Below are 27,954 nucleotides of genomic sequence, written 5' to 3'. Positions count from 1 at the left end.
GAAGACACGATATTTATGCATTGTTTTGCTTTGCGCAACAGACACCTCTTTAAAGTATTTCGAATCAGTTCAACTTTAGTGCTCACATTGCAGCGATATTGCCTTCGATTGAAAAAAGTTGTACAAGTAATATTTTGAATGAAAATATTAAAAGCTATGTATAATGAAGGCTATGTAAAACGTGTATATGCCTAATTGTCATCAATTGTATATTCATTAGGCCTAGGCCTATACTTCCCACTGGGCACAGACTTCAGTTCAACGTCTAGTTTTACATTTGGTTGAGTTGTCATCTAACCTGAATTCAACGTGAAATCAACAAAACATTTCACCATGTCATTGGATTTAGGTTAAAAGTTGTTTGGAAAAAATACAAGATTTCCTTACATTGACGACTTTTTTCAAATCCAATCAGTTTTCCATACCGATTCAACCTCATCACGTCGATTATTATTTTTAATGACGTGGAAATGACGTTTATGCAACCTGTTTTTGCCAAGTGGGTTGTTTATTGCTAAAGCAATTCAAAGTAGTCCTAAAAGTGCTTTTGAAATATAGGTTTTTCATTCATAAAGTGATGTCAGTTTGAGTCCGTGTCTGTGATAGGTCGGTTGCTGGTTCTGCCTGGTCTCTGGTTGTTTTTTTTAACTTGTTGGGGCTGTGTTGTCCAGGGGGAGGAGTGGGCCGGTTCTCGGAGTGCTCCTAGGGAGAGCGCATAGACAGAAGTTCGTATCAGTTTGTCTTACAATTCAGTCCGTTCAGTCTCAATAGCAGCCGCAGTGCAGGGGACGGACGCGCTGCCATAACTCAGGATACCCAGACAAGGTTAAATCCTCCAGAAGTGCCAACACGCACCACAGCTGTAGTCCGATTGCCACCACACCAGAACTGACTCGAGGAATCTATTGGACACTGAAAAGGACAACTTTATTGTGTTTTTGTTTGATTTCGTTTTTTTTTTTATTGTGGTGGTCTCAGAAGTGTTGCGCTGGTTGAGAGAACCTTCCAACTTTTTTTTATCATCCCTAAATCTGAAAGGTAAGACAGACGCTCATTCACAAAATAGTTTATATTTAGGCTATCCGTGGCTCATATGATCACGGCTTTATATAAATATTCCATGAAGTGAATTTATGATAAACCACATCGATTAAGAACTGTTCTTTAAAGCAATAAGCTTGCGCTTTTGTAGCCTATTAAGTCTAAATGGTTTGTGGAGCGCTTTTTGGAGAGACCATTCCATAAAAAATAAAAACAGAGAGGGACTCTCGGAATAAAGAACGCTTGCCTTTGAAACGTCTGCCAGATAGAGGGGAAGGGGTTTTGTGGTTTACAACTCCGGGAAGTTAAGGGTTTCAAAACACATTTCAATCAAGCCTGGGCTCGCATGCTCTTTTAATTTGGGTCCCTTAGTTTGGCTGTATTTCACAGGGCACGATGAATGTCGCGTAAAAAGGATGAACTTTTGAGGGAGTTGAAAAGGACACGCGGAAGGCAGTGTCCGGGCACTCGGGGCTCTGGGTCTGTGCGCATAACGGAGTTCCCATGCTCTCAGGGGTGACGGAGCACCCTCTAAACCCGCCAGACGCAATTCATCAATATGCGTTCTCGCCCCCTTCTATAGTACGTGGCATACATTCTCTTCACTGGCCCTTTTTTTTATATAGTGGGCTGCGGATGAACATGCCACAAATGTTGGGAAAATGTTAGACTGGTCTGGGGCGTCAGTTTCTGAATAGGATAGTTTTCTTTTTTTACCAATGAGCGAGCCCATGCACCTGCAAGTAGCCTACCGCTATCCTGCTCTGATTCCTCCCCCACACACCATCTCACATTTGGGGAACCTACATAAAATTCCCTCTTAAAATCTGGACAAAGTAGCCTACTGCTATTGAAATGTATGAAAAGTAGTAAACATAATTTTTTGTTGGATTTTTACATAGTTTCTTATATTAATTCGTACTTATTAATTTGTCTCTCGCGATGTTCTTAGACAAGCTACTATCTTATTGTAGATAATAACATGTATTTGAGTTGTTAATATATTTTATTGATAAAAAGTGTTATTCGTTAAAAATAAATAAATGTAGCCTATATTAAATATATGTGTTGAGAATGTTCCGCAGATATTTTAGAGGGGAAGGAATTCCATGTTCTGTGCTTCTGTTTTTCAGCTCATCCTTGGTCAGACTCATATTTTTTTCAGTTGCAGTCCCCATTGGGCTCAGGAGTAGTATAATGAGAGACAGACTCATAATGGGAATTTGAATAACTGTACTTAGTAGCAGAGAGAAGCCACACAGCCTCCTTTACTTTTTCAGGAGAATGAATAATGAACAAAAGTCTGAAAATGGGAAGGTCTGTGTTGCATACCGTAACTAAACCGTGATTTGCATATGAAAACTCTGGGCTGAAAGAATTCCGCCAGTGTTGCTACAGCCATTTATGCGTCGGGAGAAGTGACGGGCTGCAGTGTATATACAGTCTCCTCGTTGGCTTTGCTTGTGCGGACCGCTGGACTGGGATGTCACGTCCAGAGTCGTTGTTGGAAGATTAAGGACATAGCGACAGGTTTTTATTCCCTTCCTTAAATTATTCATCATATCCACCACACCCTCTCCCAGTGTCCAGGACATTCACTCTGCAAAGCCCTCATTATGCCTCCTCAAATGGACACAAGCAGAGGCAGTGCCATCAGACTAGCGGCCGTATCTCTCCTGAAGAAGGGGTCTGTGCTCTCTGTCCAGCGGATACATGATTGACTCATTTCCCACGATGCTAGTCTGTGCCCTTATCGTTGATTTGCTGATGGGCAGAGAGTGGACGACTTCTTTCCCATGGTTCTTTTTGTGGACTAATCTTGTGTGATCTTCCCTTAAGTCACAATGACAGCAATTAATTGCACATCAGTCAGAGCTGCACCCCTAATTTGAATGGCTCATTTGTAGCGCAGTAATAGAAAGTGCCCCCGTGACCTGACATGCTCCACCATGCAACATTCCAGGATGCAGTGCTAACTGCAGGCCTCACTCAGAGATGGACCATAAAACAGAGAGAGACAGAGAGCGAGAGGCAAGGATGGAAAATACAGTAGGCTCCCCTTTCTGAACATGCTATTATGCCAGGAGCAGCAGCATAGTCTTTGTGGGCTGATGATGATGTGGATGGTTTGGAGACAGAATGTGAGTGATGATGTAGACTTATACACACTCTGGGTGAGAGGAGTTTGACGGTTTAGAAGACACACACACATGCAGATAAACTCACATTCTGCGCAGACAAAAGTTCTGCCCCTGGACAGGGGCCCTAAACCACAGTCTCTACCAATTCATTAATGAGCTGTTTGGCTCTCCAAGAGCACCAGACCTGCTCTGGGTTTGGCTCTCCATCAACATGGGCCCAGGTTATGTGTGGTTGGTTCCATCTCAGGCTCTGAGCCCTCAGCCCTGCCTGCCTGTCTGTATCCCCAATCCCCCAGTTGGCCCTGAAGTGACAGCTCAGCAGTGATGGAGTCTGCTACCGAAGACCTACTGACCATAAATCTGCCTTCAGAGCGGCTTTAAGAAAACACACAGCGGCTCCAGGTCCTGTGAACCCTGCCAGGCGTCTCGTTGGGAGGAATCCAAAATGCCTCTTTATTTGTGGTGAAATAATTGTATTTTTTCCCTCCCGTCCTGCTAATGAGCTCCATGTGGGAGCAGGCAGGAGGTTTACCCGTCCTGACAGGGAGACATGGAGCTGGGGCTGGGAGGCTGGAGGGAGGATGGAGCTGCGGGGCTGGAGGCTGAGACTGGGGTTGGGGCTGAGGCTGCGGAAGGAGGTAGGCAGGGCGACCCAAAGAACACATTGGAGAGATGGAGGGGGGGATGTGGTAGTATAGGGGATGCCTAGTATAAACACTCAAGGGCATGCATGGTCGCATGGACACAGGCAGGCAAGCACACAGACATGCACACACACAATCTTCTTTTACATACACATGCTTATACATTCACACGTGTGAGCACATTCATATACACACACACGCAGAGGTCCTCACACACACTCCACATGGGTCTTTCATGTTGGACAGTTGGAGGGCAGGACTACTGCAGTGCCGTGTGAATGACAGGTGTAAGCTGCTCTGTTGTGCATACATGTTCACTGTCACTCAGAAATTGCTCTATACACGGATTACATGTGCTAGTCATCAGTGTGTGCTGGCTTCACATTGACTGACTGCCGGAATACCAGCTCAGTCACGCACACTGACTCACCAACTGATATCAAACAGTACACACCAATAACAACAACAAACACCTACATCCTACAACCAAACTAAATATTCACGCAATGACTTCTTTAACATCTCAGTTGTTTGATGTATGGATTGATTGAGTAATTGGTTGATTGATTAGTTGATGAGATTATTCTTCACTTTGCTTTAATCTTAGTTGATGCATTTATATGAACTAGATGATTGGTGTTATTCTAACGAGTGTATCCACCTGGGAGGTGATAGTATAGTTAGTCTATTGTGTTAATATTGTTATCTGGCTAAATTGTCATTCACGTAGTTCTGTTAAAGGCATAACAAAGGCCCAGGGTGAACACTGCATGGTTCATGTTGTTGTTGCCATATAGGAATTCAGGTGGAACAACCGCCTATAATTTAGGTGGTTATTACATAGTTATTACTACGGGTTATACAGTTAAACTGTGACAGACATACATATTTCTATCATTAAAATCTTAATTATGCTTTCTGCCTAAGCTGTTCAGTATTATTATTGACCCCTCCCCCCACCCCTCAAGCTGACACAACTTCATAGCCACGGGAAGTAGGGGTGCTGAGGGTGCTGCAGCACACCTTGAATAATCAGAATTAAAAACAAAAAATGCTAAAAATATATATAATAAAAAAATATAGACGTCTGTAGTGCGGGCAAACATTTTTTTCAGCATCTCCACTTTGGCAAAAAAGTAGTTGTATAATTAAGAGCAGTATCTTGCAGGATTCAATAGTTGGAATTGTAAGAGTTGTTGCCCTGTCTGTCCCTTTCTCTGTGATTGTCTTCTAATGGAATCCAGAAAGAACAAAACCCTGTCCTCAAACATTTACATCAAAAGGTGCAAAGTTATGGGCAAAGCCACAAAACATCCACATCAAATTAAATATTTTTCTTGATCAAATAACATTGAAATCAACCACTTTCTGGGCAGTATTAATTTACCATCCTTACAAACCACTTAATGTAAATGTACATTACTGTATTGTACATCGGCTGGTCGTCTTTGTGCCTGTAGACTTTCCATCACTATGAAGAAAAACAATGCACAATACAGTAATTGAGTACATTGAGACGTCCTGTGGTGTGGTTTGTGATGACGTGATGTGATTATGTGGCTCAATTGCTATGGTTGTGGGTTCGATTCCCACGGGGGACCAGTACGAAAGAGTATGAAAATGTATGCACACACTACTTTAAGTTGCCCTGGAAAACAGCATCTACTAAAATGGAAAAGTAATGAATAGACCATTTCAGTTTTCACATAGAAATAAGTTGCATTTGCAAACATATATCAAGCAAGTATTTTTATATTCCACAAGTATTATCAGATGAACTGTTTTGTACATATAATTATCAGACTTAAGTTACAAATGCTGGTAAACATCAAATAGGCCTTAGTTACATTTTTTTCACAAAAGTAGTGTACTGGGCCTTTACTAGTCCTTTATTAGCAGACCGATATATATGTCTTCAGCGCGGGCAATTCTGTTTTTCTGCCCCCCCCCCCACCCCGGCAAAAAATCACAGCCCCACCCACAATCTACTTCCCGCGGCTATGCACAACTTGCCATTTATTATGCATTAGGCTTTTTTTCTTCAACGACCAAAAGTGCTTCAAGTTTTGAACAATGTTCCAGTCGGAGTGAAACTGAAAAATAAATGAATATATAAATAAATAAAAAACGGCAGCAAAACAAAGTTGACACGATTGTGGCCGGCTCCGCCTTCAAATTATCCTCCCCCACATTACCATCATACATTCTCCCTTACTCTAATTAAACATTAGGCTTTATTTGTTCCAGATGCAGCTTTTTTGAAGTTTTATTTTGGTAAAGAGAGATAACTCCATGGCCTGAGCAGTCTCATGCATGCACAACCATTCCAGATTCCAGCCTGTATTCCCATGCATACTGTCTGTGCTGCTCCACACAACCACAAGGCCCAGACATTAGCACAGTCAAATCTAACTATATTAATTTGCAGGTGTCATCTTTCAGTGATGGCTCATACATGGGATCTGAGTCTGGATGAAGGAACGTAGCATTTAGTGGTAACACTTCTCAGACTTGGGATACTGCAGCACTTTGACCAACTCAAACCAAAGCCATTGGTTTGAATCAGTATTACCACACGCGGTGGGCAAGTTGCTTACATTGGAAACAGCACATCAAGTGCATGTTGGGTTATGATAACTACGTTCGCAAGCAAATCTGATGAACGATACCACACTAACCATTGAGAAAGCACATATCCCATATCGGATGACATCAGTCTGTTAGTGTCATTGCGTGGGCTTGGTGCAGCAGGGACTGGGAGAGGCTTCTGGGAGCCTCTGTAGAGCTCTGTACATACCACCTCAGCGCTGTCTCGAGTATTAATAGACATTTCTTTGTTCCGCCCGACGCACTTCTGAAATGGAATGAGACAAGCTGAGGAGATTAGGATCTCCTCTCTGTGAGTCAAACCTCAAAGTACCACTTAGAAGGCTTTCCTCCGCCTCTCTGAAGTCTGACAGGATGACGGGAGGCTCAGCTCAGACACGAGGGGAGATGGACACACTGACAGGAGCTGTCAAGGGCTTTTCTCTGGATTGTGTTTGAAAAGGAAGATAATGTAGTAATGAAGCCATGTTTGTAGCATGGAAGTATGACCAGCTTTGGATTCTCTGGTTTGACTTATGTCTCTCCAGAGGGAGGGAGGGGAGGGAGGAGAGAATGTCTGTTTGACAAGGACAGAACGAGGGAGGGATAGAGATTACTGTATATGTGTGTGCGAGAGAAGAAAAATAAGATTAGCTATATTTGTGGGAAAGAAATACATGGAGAGCTAGGGTGGAAAAGAAAGAGGGAGAGAGAAAAGGAGGGCAAGGAAGAGGGAGAGAGAGAGGGAAGAGGGGTCATTAAAAGGACACACTCTCACTTGCAGTAAATGGCAGTAAAGTATCTGGCTAATCTGCCATCATTACCCTGATTAAATCAGCAGGGATTTGGCTTTCCCATCAGCTGCAATCAATGTGGTCAAATCAATAGACAGAGGATATCTGAGTGTTCCTGAGCCTCAGTAAGCTGCATAGACCCGTGTACTGAGCCACATCCCATAGCTGTGGGGATATCTACTGAACAGTACACTGTAGCTACTGGTGCCAATGTCTCCTCCTCTTCTATCCCCTTAAATCTAGTTTCTCTGACTTTGGGGAAGCCTTCTTAAACTAGCCACTGTCTTTCTCTTGCTCTTCTCCCTCTTTCTGGTCCACATTGTCTTCTCTCTTTTTGTCTGCCTTCCACTTTCTCTTTTTTTCCAAGAGATTGGGCATCTATCTCTCCATCTCTGTCTCTCACTTTCCTCTCTTTGGCAGCGTCTTACTGGTTTCCCTTCCATTCTGAGACTTAACAGGCAAAATTGGAAGAACATTTTCAAGTTCTTCTTCCAAGTATTGATTGAAATATTTCCAATATTCACTGTCCCCATAGGATAACCCTTTTCTGTTCCAGGTAGAACCCTTTTGGTTCCAGGTAGAACCCTTTTGTGTTCCATGTAGAACCATTTACACAGAGGCTTCTACATGGAACTCAAAAGAGTTATACCTGGAACCAAAAAGGGTTCTGCTATGGGGACAGCCAAAGAACCCTTTTGGAACCTTTCTTTCTAAGAGTGTACTTTGGCGTTTCTAACTGTTCTGACAGTCCTGCATTACTATTTTGTGTGTTACAGGAAGATGAGGCTGTGCTTGGGACCTCAGGGCTGGCCTCTGGCCCTGGCTCTAATGCTGGGGGTTGTAGTGGGCCAGAAGCTGCCCACGCGTGATGAGGGCCTGTTCCAGATGCAGATCAGAGACAAGACCCTGTTCCATGATTCCTCCGTCATCCCAGACGGCGCCGAGATCAGTGGATACCTGTTCAGGGACACACCTAAAAGGTAACGAGTCCAGGTCTATAGCGATACGCAGGTTGACGTTTATTGTCATAAGTCTTGTCCTGGAGGCAGAACTGAGCGATTTCCCTGTAGATAGGCCAGCTACAAAGTCAAAATTGGCTATATTGTAAAAATTCAACAAAGCTTTTTGGTCTTCATTTAAGGTTATGGTTAGGCATTAGGGTTAGCAGTGTGGTTAAAGTTAGGTTTAAGGTTAGGGTTAGGTTTAAAATCAGATTGTATGACTTGTGGCTGTGCTAGCTAGTGACCACTCCGCAGAGCTGCCTCCAGAACAAGATTCATGACAAAAAACGCTAAACTGCTATAAATACAGCCATCACTATCAACAACCATTACCAACATGTAGGTCTACTGCCCCAAACATGTACATGTACTGTATGTCTTGTCTTAGCAAATGCATGAGACGAGGCTGTGTATGATCGAAAACAAACAGCGTTGAAGCCTTCTCACACTAAATAGCACTGTATGATGACTTACTGTAAATGAATCCATGGGGAATATGGAATGCATTGTAATGGATACTAGGATGAGGAATTGCATTATAGATTAGATAGAGATGTTCATGTGATTGAGGTAATGTCTGCTGAAAGACCACTCGGAGACAACCATAGAGTGACCATAGACTCAGTGTGTAGGATGATTTCAGTAGTTAACCCTGTCATTTACCTGGGTACTACTTCTTGTTCCTGCAGGTACTACTTTGTGGTGGAGGAGGACAACACCCCACTGTCTGTGACGGTGACACCATGTGATGCTCCTCTGGAGTGGAAGCTCACTCTGCAGGAGCTGCCTGAGGAGGCCAGCGGCGAGGGATCAGGTAAACACCAATTACACTATATACAAAAGTATGTGGACACCCCTTCAAATTAGTGCATTCGGCTATTTCAGTCACACCTGTTATTGACTGGTGTATAAAATCGAGCACACAGCCATGCAATCTCCATTGACAAACATTGGCAGTAGAATGGCCTTACTGAAGAGCTCAGTGACTTTCAACATGACACCGTCATACAATGCCACCTTTCCAACAAGTCAGTTCGTCAAATCTCTGCCATGCTAGAGCTGCCCCGGTCAACTGTAAGTGCTGTTATTGTGAAGTGGAAACATCTAGGAGCAAAAACGGCTCAGCCGCGAAGTGGTAGGCCACACAAGCTTACAGAACGGGACTGCCGAGTGCTGAAAAATCGTCTGTCCTCGGTTGCAACACTCACTACCGAGTTCCAAACTGCCTCTGGAAGCAACGTCAACCCAATAACTGTTAGTCGGGAGCTTCATGAAATGGGTTTACATGGCTGAGCAGCCGCAAACAAGACTAAGATCACCATGCGCAATGCCAAGCTGGAGTGGTGTAAAGCTCACCGCCATTGGACTCTGGAGCAATGGAAACGCGTTCTCTGGAGTGATGAACCACGCTTCACCATCTGGCAGTCCGACGAACTAATCTGGGTTTGGCAGGTGCCAGGAGAACGCTACCTGCCCCAATGCATAGTGCCAACTGTAAAGTTTGGTGGAGGAGGAATAATGGTCTGGGGTAGTTTTTCATGGTTCGGGCTAGGCCCCTTAGTTCCAGTGAAGGGAAATCTTAAAGCTACAGCATACAATTACATTCTAGACTATTCTGTGCTTCAAACTTTGTGGCAACAGTTTGGGGAAGGCCCTTTCCTGTTTCAGTATGACAATGCCCCCGTGCACAAAGCGAGGTCCATACAGAAATGGTTTGTCGAGATCGGTGTGGAAGAACTTGACTGGCCTGCACAGAGCCCTGACCTCTACCCCATCGAACACCTCTAACCCATCAGTGCCCGAGCTCACTAATGCTCTTGTGGCTGAATGGAAACAAGTCCCAGCAGCAATGTTCCAACATCTAGTAGAAAGCCTTCCCAGAGGAGTGGAGGCTGTTATAGCAGCAAATGGGGGACCAACTCCATATTAATGCCCATGATTTTGGAATGAGATGTTCGACGAGCAGGTGTCCACATACTTTTGGTCATGTAGTGTATATGGGAATTTACATAAATATGATTTATGGAACTATTAGCTAATGTAAATGGGACTATTACAATGTAATTAAGTTGTAAAACGTGCAATATATGATTGATGTACAACAAGTACATAAACAATCATTTCAGAAATTCATCAGGATGAGCAGTAACTAACATGGTTGTTACTTAACTAGTGACACAGTGTCACGATCGTCTAATGAGGGAAACCAAAGCGCAGCGCGTTGAGCGAACATGACTTTATTAAATTAAAGTACTCACTACAAAAAACAACAAACAATGACGAATCGTGAAGTCCTCAGTTACAATGACTGACAAGGAACAAAAACCCACAACACTAAGGTGAACACTGACAGTTTAAATATGGCTCCCAATCAGAGATAACGAGCCGACAGCTGACACTCGTTACCACTGATTGGGAGTCACACGACCAAACAAGGAAACACAACCAAATACAACACAACCAATACCAAACACAACCAAATGAACACACCCTGGCTCAAAATACACAGTCCCGGAGCCAGAGCGTGACAGTACCCCCCCCCTAAAGGCGCGGACTCCGACCGCGCCTACACCCCAAATAGGGAAGGGCTGGGTGGGTATTGCTCCTCGGAGGCGGCTCCGGCTCCGGGCTTGACCACCACCCTACTACAATCCCCCCGTAGTGCCCCCAGTCCGATCTGACCCAGTTAGCTGGATCAGGACTGCCGACGCGCACCCCTGGCTTGGCGCGTGAGGCAGGAATGGACCGGACCTGGCAGACGATACGCACCCTTTGCATGGTGCGTGGAGCCGGAACAGGCCTCACCAGGCTGAAGACTCGCATCCCTGGCTTGGTGCGAGTAGCAGGAATGGGCTGAATCCGGCTGACGACTCGCACCCTTGGCTTGGTGCGAGTAGCAGGAATGGGCTGAATCCGGCTGACGACTCGCACCCTTGGCTTGGTGCGAGTAGCAGGAATGGGCTGAATCCGGCTGACGACTCGCACCCTTGACTTGGTGCGAGTGGCAGGAACAGGCAGAATCCGGCTGACGACTCGCACCCTTGGCTTGGTGCGAGTAGCAGGAACGGGCTGGACCAGGCTGGCGACTCGCACCCCTGGTTTGGTGCGAGTGGCAGGAACAGGCCGGACAGGGCTGACGAAACGCACCATAGACTTGGTGCGGAGAGCAGGCACGGGCCGGACAGGGCTGGCGACGCGCACCACTGACCTGGTGCGGGGAGCTTGGATGGGCCGGACTGGGCTGGCGACGCGCACCACAGACCTGGTGCGGAGAGCAGGAACGGGCCGGACAGGGCTGACGAAACGCACCATAGACTTGGTGCGGAGAGCAGGCACGGGTCTGACAGGGCTGGCGACGCGCACCACAGACTTGGCGCGGAGAGCAGGAACGGGCCGGACAGGGCTGACGACGCACACCACTGGCTTGGTGCGGGGAGCTTGGATGGGCCGGACTGTACTGGGGACACACACCACTGGCCCTACACCGGGATCTGGAACGGGCCGGACCGGACTGGCAACACACGCCAGTACCTCTCGCCGTGCCTCTACTTCCTCCATCCCCTCTTCGACCAGTGGCCCCCGTAACCCGACGGCCTCCTCCGGCAACCCACTGGACCGCTCTATCGCGGCCTCCTGCTGGTCCGACGTCGTGAGCCCCCCCTTAAAAATTTTCTGGGGTTCTCTCCTCTTCGTGGACCAGGCCTCCATCGTTCTCGCCAGACTATCACCCCACTGCTCCAAAGTCCAACCTCTCTCCTCTTCTCTTGGCTTGGCCCAGTCGAGACTCCTACTCAACTGCTCCCAAGTCCATCCTCTCTCTTCTTCATGCTGCTTGATCTGGTTAAGGTGGGTTTTTCTGTCACGATCGTCTAATGAGGGAGACCAAAGCGCAGCGCGTTGAGCGAACATGACTTTATTAAATTAAAGTACTCACTACAAAAAACAACAAACAATGACGAATCGTGAAGTCCTCAGTTACAATGACTGACAAGGAACAAAAACCCACAACACTAAGGTGAACACTGACAGTTTAAATATGGCTCCCAATCAGAGATAACGAGCCGACAGCTGACACTCGTTACCACTGATTGGGAGTCACACGACCAAACAAGGAAACACAACCAAATACAACACAACCAATACCAAACACAACCAAATGAACACACCCTGGCTCAAAATACACAGTCCCGGAGCCAGAGCGTGACACACAGTGTCTGAACTGGCCACATTGATGTCTGGATTCACCACACCTGATGTCTGTAGTCTGTGAAAAGGGCACAGAGCTCTGAGTAGAACAGACTGCCCTTGACTGGCTGGTTGGCTGGTTGGCTGGTTGGCTGGTTGGCTGGCAGACAAATACAGTGTATAAGTAAAGAGTTTAGAATGTGATTAAGCCCTCCTCATTAATCCCCCATAAACATCTTTAGATAGCTAGGTACAATAATCCCCTTGTCCACTACTAACATATACTCCCTTTGTCCTTCAAATGGAATACCTCTCTCTCTCTCTCTCTCTCTCTCTCTCTCTCTCTCTCTCTCTCCCTCTCTCTCTCTCTCTCTCTCTCTCTCTCTCTCTCTCTCTCTCATTCACACACACTCAGTTTCTCTCTCTCCATCTGGACAGTATCTTTGAAACACAAAAAATCTATCAACTCCCTCAAGCCCAGTCCCATTAGAGCACAGACATGGACTGCAGCGGTGGTTTTAGAGTGTGCATATGTGAGGGTGTGAAAGTACATGTGTGCACGTGTATGACTATATGTATGCACATGTATCTCTGCCAGTGAATAAATGGGCTCCTTGCCTGATACCACCTGCTTTTTTGATGTTCACTGTCCTAATATATTACAGAATAGAGACTAAATACTGTAACACAGTAAAACTCCAATACTGTAAGTGCTACACATGGCATCTTAACATAGACCAAGGAGCCATTCACATATAGGCAGAAGGCGATGTGTGTGCACTAGTTTCCAGTGAACACTGTAAATACACAAATGCATAACCTCTCTGTCTATTCATCTTACTCCTCTGTTTGCTGAATGTCTCAGCCTCAGATTGGATCTTTTAGCATTAATCTAGAACACTGTTGAGCCCACTCTCTGGATGACAAACATAATATTATGGTTCTAAGCACAACTGAAAAAAGGCCTGGGACTGACTCCCTCAAGGAGAGGCTAAAAGGCGCCTCTTTGTAGCACAGCTTCCCAGGAAGGGCCAAGTGAATATCAGCCTGTGATCTTTTGGGATGTTTAGAGATGTTTAGAGTGAAAGCATGGCTGCTGGCTTGTGAGGGGCTAATTGTCTGTGAGGCTCGGAGAGAGCTTCACCATGACCTCACCAGGATCAACACATTAAATGGGAAATATTTTGCCACCTATGGAAATTATTTTACTTCAGGGCCAAACATAAAAAACAAAAGCATTAGGGGAGGTTAGCAAAGATATCTCAGGAGATGATGTGGTTGCTGTGATATGAAAATAAGTCATGTTAATTCTTCCTGTGTCTCTGTGTGTTTTCCAGGTAAGCCGGAGCCCCTGGACCAGCAGAAGCAGGTGACAGTGGATGAGGGCACAGAGCTCTTCTCCTACAAGGGGAACGATGTGGAGTCTTACGTGGCTACCAGCTCTCCCTCCGGCCTCTACCAACTGGAGATGCTCTCCACAGAGAAGGACAGCAACTTCAAGGTGTATGCCACCACCACCCCAGAGTCTGACCAGCCCTACCCCGAGCTACCCTACGATCCCCGGGTGGATGTCACCGCGCTGGGCCATACCACTGTCACTCTGGCCTGGAAGCCCACCCCCACAGGCGTTCTGATGGGCCAGCCTGTCCAGTACTGTGTTGTCATAAACAAGGAGCACAACTTCAAAAGCCTGTGTGCTGCCGAGGCTAAGATCAGTGCTGACGATGCCTTCATGGCAGTTCCAAAGCCAGGCCGGGACTTCAGCCCCTTTGACTTTGCCCACTTTGGCTTTGTCCGCTCAAACAATGACTTTAACAAGGACAGAGGTCTCACCAGCAACAAGATCTCCCGCTCCTACACAGCCAAGCCCAAGGCCTCGGACATTCAAAAAGTCTGCATCGGCAACAAGAACATCTTCACCGTGTCGGACCTGAAGCCGGACACTCAGTACTACTTTGACGTGTTCGCTGTGAACTCTGCCACCAACACCAGCACCGCCTACGTGGGCACGTTCGCCCGCACCAAGGAGGAAGCTCGGCAGAAGACGTTGGAGCTGAAGGACGGCAAAGTGTCTGATGTCTTCATCAAGAGGAAGGGCAGTAAGTTCCTACGCTTCGCCCCGGTCTCCTCCCACCAGAGGTTCACTCTGTTCGTGCACGCTTGTCTGGACTCTGTCCAGGTGCAGGTGAGGCGTGATGGAAAGTTGCTGCTCTCCCAGAATGTGGAAGGGGTACGGCAGTTCCAGCTGCGAGGGAAGCCCAAGGCCAAGTACCTGATCCGTCTGCGAGGCAGCAGGAAGGGAGCGTCCACCCTGAAGGTGCTGGCCACCACAAAGCCCAGCAGCAAGCAGCCCTTCCCCTCGCTTCCCGAGGACACGCGCATCAAGGCTTTCGACAAGCTGCGTACCTGCTCCTCTGCCACTGTGGCCTGGCTGGGAACGCAGCACCGCAACAAGTACTGCGTCTACAGAAAAGAGGTGGCAGAGAGCTATGGCGAGGAGCAGCGGCGGCGCGAGCAGAACCAGTGTGCCGGGCCCGAGACGCGCAGGAAGTCAGAGAAGGTCCTCTGCAAGTACTTCCACAGCCCCAACCTGCAGAAGGCCGTTACCACGGAAACCATCACAGGGCTGGAGCCGGGCAAGGCCTACCTGCTGGACGTTTATGTTGTGGGCCACAGTGGTCACTCAGTAAAATACCAGAGCAAACTGGTGAAAACAAGGAAATACTGCTAAAAGACTGCACAGAATAAATCTATTATAAATATATATATTAAAAAAGTTTTATTTAACTCTAAGTGATATTCTACTAAGGAGTGTATACAGACCGACTACTCACACAGCTGATGGGCCTGTGGCAGAGACTGAACTGTTTGTAGAGAGAGATATCAACCTGTATATTTATGTTTACATTTCATTGTTGGCACGTTTTTGGGGCGATCCATAGCGAGGTGCTCTGTCGCCTGTGCTTGGGGACCTAGCATCTCGTTGCCAACGGGGACACTTCAGAGCTTCAGAAAAGAGACTGTTTCATCTTGTGTGTTTCTTTGTTGCTGCATGACTCTTGCGTTCGTCTGTCAAAATGGGTTGTTCCTTCAGTTTCAATTCACGTTGACCTGCAGAGAAACAATAGCTACCAGCCTTGTATAGTTCTCTCAGTGCCTCTTTTGGTTTGATTGTTTGATTTATTGGTGATGATGACTATTACTGTTATGAGGAAATTCAAAATCTATGCGGAAATTGTCATTGTGGAGACATTCCCTCTCAGCCAGTGTGCACTCTAGAGCCCGTCTGTAAATGTGTTCTGTGCTGGAGGTCTGTGTTATCACTGTATCACTGTGTGTGTCACATGTACAGAGTTGCCCTGCCAATATTCATGTACATAAACACTAAATATAGAACAAGTAATCCCTGTGTCACCCTGGGTGTCATGTTCTTCTGTGGGCTAGTTAACATCACATAGATAGATGGAGGGTGTCAGACAGCAGTGTATCGGCAGAAAGGAGGATATATAGTGTTTATAGAGTTTACATTAGTCCATGTAAGCATAACATGATCCTTGACATAAACAATTACTGACATATAAGAACATTTTCCCATGGACATAATGCATCAGGATGAATGGGACTGACAGAGTGAATTATTTGGAGGAACGTATTTGAATGTTGGTAAATGTTGTTATATGCCCGCTGTCAAAAGTTCTCAAAGGTACAGGTGTAGGATCTTAATTTGATCACCCTGTTGCCGGAGAATGCAATGCAGGAAATGTAAAACTTGTAGTGTATTTGAGGTTTAAAAATACTTCTGTAGTTTGTAATTTCCACTTTGAAATTCCAGACTTGATTTTCCCTTACAAAAAATGTATCAACCCCTACAAAGATGTCCATTGATTATAATCCACATAATAATTAACTTTACCTGTTGTTAAACTGTCTCAAATTAAGATCCTACATCTGTAGTGTACACAGGTACAATGTAGAACTTATGTCACATTAGTGTCTGCAATCGTTTAGTTTTCATGTGTTTTAAGATGTAGGTTAACACAGTTTTAACCACACTTACAGTATACTTTCCACATGTAAGAGACGAGGAGGAGTTCTACATGCACTGAAACACACAGACACAGACCCAATCACACACACATCCACACATTGTAATTAAGAATGGTCACAGGTGAGTGGAAAAGTCCTCTGTTGTGGCCAAGTCAAACAGTTGTTCCTTGTGAATCGCCATGTTTCCATCACGACCTGATCCTGAGCAGCAACGCTCCGATTCACCACCACAACTCCCTGTCAATCAAACAAACTTGTTCAGAGGAAGTGTAGAGGAGGCTCCACCTGGCTTACATTAACCTGCTGTTGCCCTGGAATAATGTGGAGGAGCTCCCAGAGAGCTGTGGGAATGTCATGGATAGGCCTGTAAACTCCTACTAATAAAGCCGGTCAGTAGGGACTACTAGTGCTATGCTCTGGGGGTCAACACAGTCATGAATAAGGTCTGAATGGGAGTAGATGGGTTTTTAATGAAGCCAAGGCACTCCTTCATTTTCTCTGTACTAGTCACTCAGGAGGAATAAGCCTGAAACAAATATAAACACTCAGACTTTGTTCTAGATATACACACAGACACATGCACGCACAAACCAAGTGCGACACACAGAAAAGCCACCCTCTGGTGGGCTGTGTCCGTTTGTTTTCTAACACAGTAATGATCATGGAGCTTTGATCTGTGCGTTACGTATATATGCAGCTGAATGAAGAGTGGAGACAGACATCCATGACCCTGCAGGAGTGGTAGAATGGCAAGACTTTTGCGCCAGAGACCCAGCTTTGATCCCTGGCCAGGGTTAGCATGACTCGCCTGCCCCTCAAATTCACTACGCTGGTGTGGGAAGTTTGCTAGTCCAGTGTGAACCATTGCAGACTGCTCTGGAGCAACGGCCAGACTAACAACCACAGGACTGCTAGTTGAGCACAAATGCAGCAGGGATAGACATATATATATAATATATTGTCAGAGCCACAATTGCTATGGAATGTATTATGTTAGACGTATAATTACAAAATATTAATGTCAGTGGGTATGTGAGCATGTACAGTGCATCCTGCTACTGACCTCAGAGCTCAGTGACACTTTTGGAGAGAGTTTGTGAAGGAGAAACAGTCACTAGTGTGGCCGGCATGCATACAGGCCCACAGAGACAGACAGCCGCGCACCACACACATACACACACTAACACACAGCCTCTGTTTAAGACAATCTCATGAGATTTTAAACTAAAAAAGACCACAGAGCGCTTCTCAGAGATGATAATCCCTTTGGCAGAGAAAGCAGTGAAACCGTAGACACTCTGATGACTATCACAAGCTTTGTGGAGCAGAATGAGGCCAAGGCTCCTAGGCTACTATGGGAAAAGAAGATGTGGACGGAGTATGGATTTAGTCAGACATTTCAGCTCCACACTGGAGCCAACTTCATCTCTTTCTAGAAACTCACCACCATAACAAGGGCACTGTGATGCTCCAAGTTAGTGTAGTAGAAATCATACACACACACATACACATACACACTTACACACACACAGATACATGCACAGACACATACACACAGATAAACACACAGATACACACACACACACACACACACACACACACATACACACACACACACACACACATACACATAAACACACACATACACACACACAGATACACACACACATAAACACACACATACACACATACACACACACAGATACACACACACATACACGCACACACATACACAAACACATACACACACACATACACACACACAGATACACACACACACACACACACACACATACACACACACATTCAAGCACACACACATACACACACACATATACACACACATACTGCGCTCTGGCAGGACAATACAGAGGGGTAGATTATGATGAACATGATTCTACTTTTGCGGCTCAGGGAAAATATCATTGTTGGGTCTCTGCTACAAACCAGCTCTGCATAGCTCCTATTTTACAGAAGGCCAAGCAGGCGGATGTCTGGGGCTGATGACCAGAGCTATCCCCAGCACTCAGTGTCCTGCCCAGGGCAGGGAGAGACCTGGGACCCCCAGACTTCAAACAACCTCCATCTACAAACCCCAGCTGAAGGACTCAACCAACATATGGCTGCTGTGATAATACATAACACTGAATTCACTGTTTAACTGCCAGTAATTTACCATCTAGGAATGTGTGTGTGTGTTTTAGTATGTGCAATGTGTACTAAGTCTATGTTGGTTTTGTGTATTCGTATGAATGCGTGATTTTTCCTTGTTGTGTATGATTGTGTGTGTGTCTGATTGTAATACATGAACATGAAAGGCAACGTGTGATTGTGTACGCTAGTAGGACCCTCGTAGGGGTGGTCCCTCAGTTCTCTTGTGCTCATAAAATCACTCCTAAGTGCCTGTAATTTCTCATGCTTCATCAGTACTGTAATCTCTGTAGACTCCCTCAGAAGAACCTGCTCTAACAGGGTCCTTCGGGGACCAGGGGTTGACAAACGAAAACATAATTTATCCAGTGACCTCGGAGCTGCAGGAAATGGTTTGCTGGCTGTTTGACGACAGACTTGAAACAGGGGGTTGGGGTGGTGGGGGGACTGGGGAGGATTGTGAAACATGAAACAAAAGGTGGCCTGGCCCCTAAACCTACAGTATCAGGTTTGGGTATTTCAACAAAAATGCACAGACATTCGGAAAATCCTGTATGGAACCATTTGTGTGTTTGCCAAACTGAGGTTTCCCTGTAGTGAAAATATTTACTTAGAAAAAAAGAAACTCTGAAAGTATTTATTTCAGTGCAATCCTCTGCCATGTCCTAAATGTGGTTTCTGTGCTTTTTGGCCCTCTGAGGCACCATTGGCAGTACAGTGAGCGAATGGTTGGATCCAAAGTTCCATGGCTCACTACTCTTTGGGTTCTAAGTCCTGGTCCTGTTGTCGTGTTAGGGATCCTCTGGTCTTTTTATGAACCTTTATAATGGTCTGATACTGGGTCTGATACGGCCCTGTTTCTGATCTAACCTGAATCTAACCTGAATCTAACCTGAATCTAACCTGAATCTAGCAGGTAAAATAAACTTTGTTGCCACCTACTGAATAAGGTACATCAACATAAGACCTAATGAAATTCCCAGGAAAATATGTCTGACTGTGTGTGTGTGTGTGGTCACTGGTCAACAGTAGGAGACCAGTGTTAGTCTGGATCACCTAGGGGTAGTCAAGCTGAGTGAAAGTTAATGGGGTAGGGGGTCTACAGAGGGCATGGGGGATAAAGAGGTCATGGCCTTTAATCGTCTCGGTCCTGACTCCCCAGACCATGGCGCTGACAGGGAGGTCAGGAGGGGACAGGAGGTGTAGGGGGGCTGGGGGCACACAAAGACCGTCTCAGTCCTCTTGTCACTCCCATCATCCAATAGGTCCACCTAGACTTCCTACTGGCACTTTCCATAGGCCTGTTCTTATATAATGTCAATGGGGTCTTAGAGCACAACTGGAACATGACACAAGGCTACTGGTTAGACAACCTCAAATACAAAGGTGAACTGAGAAACAAATACACAAACAGACGAGGAGAAACAGACAAGAATTTGAAAGAATATCTAGATGAGTTACTTCAGGTTTGGTGTGATACAAAAGTAAGGGACCATTTCCAGTCTATCTGGGCCGAGCCTACTACTAGAATATACTGAGAGAAATAAAAGTGTTGTAGTAAAAAAAAAAACAGTTTTGGAGAAATCTACATAAATAAGACACAGTTTAAGGGAAACAAACAATAAACAGCTTTACTAGGATTTGGACGATGGAGTCCAGAGTGCTGAGTCTTAAACAACTATTCCTACCCATGGAAACTCATCCTCTTTCAAAGAAACAGAGCATAGATTAATGTCAGTTCATTGACTCTTCAGAAAACAAGAACATCATGACTCTGAGGCTCTGTGGTAACCTAGCCAACCCATACTGGTCATGTGAACCAGTCATGGCAGAGTGGAACGCGGAGCCATAATGCCGTAGGAAGTCATTAAGATAAACAAGAGTTACAAACACTGTAAACAACACTATCACAACGCAGACACAATGCTGATTAGCGAGAAAGGAGATTTGTTTAAGGTCTGCATCCAACAACATACACAGTCCTTCAGACAGACAATACACTCCAACAGACACAGTGTTTCTGAATACTTCATTACACTTATCTCTCTCGTGCAGGGTGAAAGTCAACAAATCGAGGTAGGTGATGTATTTCCCCCTCACTAATGGTCCGAGATTGAGTTTGAACGGAGGCATAACGTATTTGTGTATACTCTCTCATCCAGCATTCACGTGTGACGTTACTTAGACAGTGTGATGTCCTCCTGCACAGATGGTTTCTAAATACAGAAAGGTATACTTTTTAGTTAACTCATCATACTCTGACCTAGATAGGCAGATCGCAAGGTTGGTGGCCCACACGGCATCCCAAGCCACGTTCTCAGAGCATGTGCAGACCAGCTGGTTGGAGTGTTTACAGACATATTGAATCTCTCCCTATCCCAGTCTGTTGTCACCACTTGCTTCAAGATGTCCACCAGTGTTCCTGTACGCAAGAAAGCGACGGTAACTGAACTAAATAACTATTGCCCCGTAGCACTCACTTCTGTTATCATTAAGTGCTTTTAGAGGCTAGTTAAGGATCATATCACCTCCACCTTACCCGACACCCTAGACCCACTACAATTTGCATACCGCCCCAACAGATCCACGGATGACGCAATCACCATCACACTGCACACTGCCCTATCCCATCTGGACAAGAGGAATACCTATGTAAGAATGCTGTTTATCGACTACAGCTCAGCCTTCAACACCATAGTGTCCTCCAAGCTCATCACTAAGCTCGGGGTCCTAGGTCTGTACCCCGCCCTGTGTAACTGGGTCCTGGACTTCCTGATGGGCCGACCCAAGCTGGTGAAGGTAGGCAACAACACCTCCGCTACGCTGATCCTCAACACGGGGGCCCCATAAGGGTGCGTGCTCAGCCCCCTCCTGTACTCCCTGTTCACCCATGACTCCGTGGCCACGCACGTCTCCAACTCAATCATCAAGTTTGCAGATGACACAACAGTGGTAGGCCAGATTACCAACAATGACGAGACAGCCTACAGGGAGGAGGTGAGGGCCCTGGCGGAGTGGTGCCAGGACAATAACCTCTCCCTCAACGTCAACAAAACAAAGGAGCTGATCATGGACTTCAGGAGACAGCAGAAAAGGAACGCCCCCATCCACATCGACGGGGCCGCAGTGGAGAGAGTGAAAAGCTTCAAGTTCCTCGGCGAGCACATCACTGACAACAGCGACTCTTCAATCGCAGGAGGCTGAAGAAATTTGTCTTGGGCCCTAAGACCCTCATGAACTTCTACACATGTACCATTGAGAGCTTCCTGTCGGGCTGTTCATCGCCTGGTATGGCAATTGCACCATCCGCAACCGCAGGGCTCTCCAGAGGATGGTGCGGTCAGCCCAACGCATCACCGGGGGCACATTGCCTGCCCTCCAGGACATCTACAGCACCCGGTGTCACAGGAAGACCAAGAAGATCATCAAGGACCTCATCCACCCGAGCCACGGCCTGTTCACCCCACTACCATCTAGAAGGCGGAGACAGTACAGGTGAATCAAAGCTGGGACCTAGAGACTGAAAAACTGCTTCTATCTCCAGGCCATCAGACTGTTAAATAGTCACCACTAGCCAGCCTCCACCCAGTACTCTGCCCTGAACTTTAGTCATGGTTACTAGCTGGCTACCACCTGGTACTCAACCCTGCACCTTAGAGACTGCAGTTCATATGTATATAATGAATCCTAGTCAAGGCTTATCCTATATAATTACTGCTGTACACACCTTTAATATTCATATACTGTCTATAATGTCTATATAGACCATCATATACATATACATATATTTATATTCCGGACTCTGATATTGCTTGTCCTGATATTTCTTAAGTCTTAATTCCTTTCTTTTAATTTGTTTTGTATATGTAGGTATTGTTTTGTATTGTTAGGTATTACTGCACTGTTGGAGCTAGAAACACAAGCGTTTCGCTGCACCTGCAATAACATCTGCAAAATATGTGTACGCGACCAATAAAATTGGATTGGATTTGAGATTAGGAGGTACATGAGATCTTCAACAAAAAAAGTGCAATCCCACTGGGTAAAAACTGGTTGAATCAATGTTGTTTCCACATCATTTCAACAAAAAAATTTAATGTGAAAACTGAATTGTGTCTTTTTTTCACCCAACTTTTAACCTAAATCCAATGATATGGTGAATTTTGGGGGGGATTTCCACGTTGAATTCACATTAGTTGACAACTCAACCAAATGTAAATCAAAACTAGATGTTGAACTGTTCCCATTGGGATATTGTCACACCCTGGCTCTGGGACTCTATATGTTGAGCCAGGGTGTGTATATTCTATGTGTTGTGTTTCTATGTCGGGATTCTAGTTTTGTATTTCTGTGTTGGCCAGAGTGGTTCCCAATCAGAGGCAACGAGTGTCAGCTGTTGCTGGTTGTCTCTGATTGGGAGCCATATTTATACAGGCTGTTTTCCCACAATAGTTGTGGGATCTTGTTCCAGTTGGTTTGTTCCTTTTGGTTTGTACCGTAGGACTGCACGTATCGTTTGTTGTTTTGTTCGAGTGTTTACTCTCTTTAAATAAAGGATGTTTGCCTGCAACGCTGCGCCTTGGTCTACTCCGTCTAACGATCGTGACAGAAGATCCCACCATACCAGGACCAAGCAGCGTGTCCAGGAGCAGGCGGCCTGGACATGGGAGGAAGCGCCGGGAAAGGAGCTGGAAAGGTTGGCGATGGCCCAGGTGGGCAAATCGTGGTCCTGGGAGGACATGCTCGGGGGCAAGGGGCCATGGTCTAAGATTAAGGCCCTGGCGAGAGAGGAGCAACGGCGTCAACAGTGTCGTCGTCGGACGGACGAGAGGCAACCCCAGAAAATTTTTAGGGGGGGGCACACGGCATGGGCGACTGGGCAGCAGGAGGCTGCCACAGGGCGAAATGGGAGACGAGGAGAGAAGGCCACCGGGTTACGGGAGCCATTGGTGAGAGGAGGGAAGGAAGTTGTAGAGGCACGGCGAGAGGTACTGAGGTGTATTGCCAGTCCGGTCCGGCCCGTTCCTGATCCCCGTTTAAGGCCAGTGGTGTGTGTTCCCAGTACGGTCCGGCCTGTTCCTGTTCCTCGCACCAAGCCTACGGTGTGCGTCGCCAGCCCGGTCCGGCCTGTTCCTGCTCCTCGCACCAAGCCTACGGTGCGCGTCGCCAGCCCGGCCCGGCCTGTTCCTGCCACTCGCACCAAGCCTACGGTGCGCGTCGCCAGCCCGGCCCGGCCTGTTCCTGCTCCTCGCACCAAGCCTACGGTGCGCGTCGCCAGCCCGGCCCGGCCTGTTCCTGCTCCTCGCACCAAGCCTACGGTGCGCGTCGCCAGCCCGGCCCGGCCTGTTCCTGCCCTTCGCACCAAGCCTACGGTGTGCGTCGCCAGCCCGGCCCGGCCTGTTCCTGCCACTCGCACCAAGCCTACGGTGTGCGTCGCCAGCCAGGCCCGGCCTGTTCCTGCCACTCGCACCAAGCCTACGGTGTGCGTCGCCAGCCCGGCCCGGCCTGTTCCTGCTCCAAGCACCAAGCCAGGGGTGCGAGTCGTCAGCCCGGTCCGGCCCGTTCCTGCTCCACGCACCAAGCCAGGGGTGCGAGTCGTCAGCCCGGTCCGGCCCGTTCCTGCTCCACGCACCAAGCCAGGGGTGCGCATCGTCAGCCCGGTCCGGCCCGTTCCTGCTCCACGCACCAAGCCAGGGGTGCGCATCGTCAGCCCGGTCCGGCCCGTTCTTGCTCCACGCACCAAGCCAGGGGTGCGCATCGTCAGCCCGGTCCGGCCCGTTCCTGCTCCACGCACCAAGCCAGGGGTGCGCATCGTCAGCCCGGTCCGGCCCGTTCCTGCTCCACGCACCAAGCCAGGGGTGCGCATCGTCAGCCTGGTCCGGCCCGTTGCTGCTCCACGCACCAAGCCAGGGGTGCGAGTCGTCAGCCCGGTCCGGCCCGTTCCTGCTCCACGCACCAAGCCAGGGGTGCGCATCGTCAGCCCGGTCCGGCCCGTTCCTGCTCCACGCACCAAGCCAGGGGTGCGCATCGTCAGCCCGGTCCGGCCCGTTCCTGCTCCACGCACCAAGCCAGGGGTGCGCATCGTCAGCCCGGTCCGGCCCGTTCCTGCTCCATGCACCAAGCCAGGGGTGCGCGTCGTCAGTCCGGCACAACCCGTGCCTGGGTCACCGGTGCCTGGTCAGGTACCGGTCAGCTGCTCCACACCGGAGCTTAAGCAATCCGCTCCTACGATGTCCAGTCCAGCTCCAGCCAGCGGGGCCAGACCGGACCAGGGGCGCTACGGGGGGATTATTGGAGGGTGGTGGGCGAGCCCGGAGCCGGAACCGCCTCCGAGGAGGAATGCCCACCCAGCCCTCCCCTGTTTGGTCTATGTTGAGGCGCGGTCACAGTCTGCGCCTTTAGGGGGGGGGTACTGTCAAACCCTGGCTCTGGGACTCTATATGTTGAGCCAGGGTGTGTATATTCTATGTGTTGTGTTTCTATGTCGGGATTCTAGTTTTGTATTTCTGTGTTGGCCAGAGTGGTTCCCAATCAGAGGCAACGAGTGTCAGCTGTTGCTGGTTGTCTCTGATTGGGAGCCATATTTATACAGGCTGTTTTCCCACAATAGTTGTGGGATCTTGTTCCAGTTGGTTTGTTCCTTTTGGTTTGTACCGTAGGACTGCACGTATTGTTTGTTGTTTTGTTCGAGTGTTTACTCTCTTTAAATAAAGGATGTTTGCCTGCAATGCTACGCCTTGGTCTACACTGTCTAACGATCGTGACAGATATGTTTAGCTAAGGATAGCAAAGTCATCACATTATTGTGCAAACGCAAAAGCGCAAAAGCGCACACGCAAACACACACGCGCACATACACATAGGCACGCATGCACACCAGAAGCCATAAAGGGAATATTGGGATAGCAATTGGACCATAGTTCCTTGAAAAGTTATTTTAAAACAGTAGAAACACAATTGCTGATTTTGCTCAGTGTTGGCCCTACAGCAGTAACTGATATTATACACCCACCATGAGTGGGTTCCTACTGTTAGACCAACATTTTTAGCTTGTATCATAAGGGGTTCATAAAACTGTCATTACTGTAACAGAGGCATGACCCAAACCATATCCTGGTAAGCTAGTTTGGTAGAGGTACAGTAGGTCAAGCCAATTAGCCTGAAACAACAATTTGACTTAAACAATTGTTTGTGTCTGTTGTCATGAGCTCAAATCAATCAAATCAAATGTTATTTGTCACCTGCTTCGTAAACAACAGGTGTAGACTAACAGTGAAATGCTTACTTACGGGCCCTTCCCAACAATGCAATGAGAAAAATAGAAAAATATGAAAATAAATTATAACACAAGGAATAAATACACAATAACTTGGCTATATACATGGGGTACCAGTACCGAGTGGATGTGCAGGGGTACGAGGTAATTGAGGTAGATACAGTATGTACATATAGGTAGGGGTAAAGTGACTACGCAACAGGATAGATAATAAACAGTAGCAGAAGCATATGTGATGCGTCAAAAGAGTTAGTGCAAAAATAATCAATGCAGGAAGTCCGGGTAGCTATTTGGTTAACTATTTAGCAGTCTTTTGGCTTGAGGGTAGAAGCTGTTTTGGATCCTCTTGGTTCCAGACTTGGTGCATCGGTACCGCTTGCCGTTGCAGAGAGAACAGTCTATGACATTGGTGGCTGGAGTTTTTGACAATTGTTAGCCTGGTATAGTCCTGGATGGCAGGGAGCTCGGCCCCAGTGATGTACTGGGCCGTACGCACTACCCTCTGTAGTTCCTTATGGTTGGATGCCAAGCAGTTGCCATACCAAGCGGTGATGTAGCCAGTCAAGATGCTCTCAATGGTGCAGCTGTAGAACGTTTTGAGGATCTGAGGGCCCATGCCAAATCTTTTCAGCCTCCTGAGGGGAAGAGCCGTTGTCGTGCCTTCTTCACGACTGTGTTGGTGTGTGGACCATGTTAATTCCTTAGTGATGTGACACCTAGGAACTTGAAGCTCTCAATCCACTCCACTACAGCCCCGTCAATGTGGAAGGGGGCGTGATTGGCCCTCCGTTTCCTGTAGTCCACGATCATCTCCGTTGTCTTGCTGACACTAAGGGAAAGGTTGTTGTCCTGGCACCACACTGCCAGGTCACTGACATCCTCCCTAAAGGCTGTTTCATCGTCGTTGGTGATCAGCCCTACCACCGCCGTGTCGTCAGCAAACTTAATGATGGTGTTGGAGTTGTGTGTGGCCACGCAGTCATGGGTGAACATGGAGTGCAGGAGGGGACTAAGCACGTAACCCTGAGGGGCCCCCGTTTTGAGGGTCAGTGTGGTGGATCTGTTGTTGCCTACCCTCACCACCAGGGGGTGGCCCGTCAGGAAGTCCAGGATCCATTTGCAGAGGGAGGTGTTCAGTCCCAGGGTGCTGAGCTTAGTGATGAGGTTGGAGGGCACTATGGTGTTGAACGCTGAACTGTAGTCAATGAACAGCATTCTCACAAAGGCAGTGTGGAGTGCAATAGAGGTTGTGTCATCTGTGGATCTGTTGGGGCGGTATGTGAGTTGGAGAGGGTCCAAGGTGTCTGGGATGATGGTGTTGATGTGAGCCATGACCAGCCTTTCAAAGCATTTCATGGCTACAGATGTGAGTGCTATGGGGCGATAGTCTTTTAGACAGGTTACCTTGGCGTTCTTGGGCACAGGGACTATGGTGGTCTGCTTGAAACATGTAGGTATTACAGACTGGGTCAGGGAGAGGTTGAAAATGTCAGTAAAGACACTTGCCAGCTGGTCAGCGCATGCTCTGAATACGCATCCTGGTAATCCGTGAATCTTAACCTGTTTAGAGGTATTACTCACATCAGCTACGGAGAGGGAGATCACGCAGTTGTCCGGAACAGCTGGTGCTCTCATGAATGATTCAGTGTTGCTGCTATCAGCTGCCATGACTGTTTATGACAGTATGTTATATAATTATCTGAATTAATAATAGATAAAAGCAATGTCATGGTGGAAATATAATTAAGCTTTCAACTAGTCCTGTCAAATAGGCCTACAGTACACTGTTTATATATATATATATATATAGGCACATTGTAGATATAAAAAACAAAACACAAGGATATAATAAGAACCAATGTAAAGACCTGCTCAACTTTAGATTTGGCACATATTTGTGGTTACTGTTAGTCATCCAAAGTTAGGGGACAGAGGGACTTCAAAGTGCATGATCATCCTTCACTAAATATGTAGCTTCTGGTAACAAACTTTCCACCAATCAGGACGCTCGCTACAGTCTCGCAGCAAGAGTAGAAATTTAACCTGGACCGAATTACGGAGAAACAACCCGCTGTAAACTCTCCTGTC

The 27,954-nt window shown here is 47.1% G+C and overlaps 1 protein-coding gene across 1 annotated transcript; it reads left to right on the top strand.

Moving 5' to 3' along the window:
• Positions 1-961: 961 nt before the first annotated feature.
• LOC311130437 (protein NDNF) lies at positions 962-15,208 on the top strand. The gene is made up of 4 exons (XM_084163163.1): positions 962-1,038; positions 7,983-8,186; positions 8,897-9,021; positions 13,730-15,208. Exons 2-4 carry the CDS (start codon positions 7,987-7,989, stop codon positions 15,121-15,123), a joined length of 1,719 nt encoding a protein of 572 aa, XP_084019289.1. The 5' UTR covers positions 962-1,038; positions 7,983-7,986; the 3' UTR covers positions 15,124-15,208.
• Positions 15,209-27,954: the final 12,746 nt, after the last annotated feature.

The sequence above is a fragment of the Coregonus lavaretus genome (genome assembly GCF_964263955.1).
Source record: "Coregonus lavaretus genome assembly, chromosome: 6".
Classification (NCBI taxonomy): Eukaryota; Metazoa; Chordata; class Actinopteri; order Salmoniformes; family Salmonidae; genus Coregonus; species Coregonus lavaretus.
The sequence above is the reverse complement of the archived record's forward strand: the minus strand, read 5'-3'. Positions and strand labels throughout refer to the sequence as shown.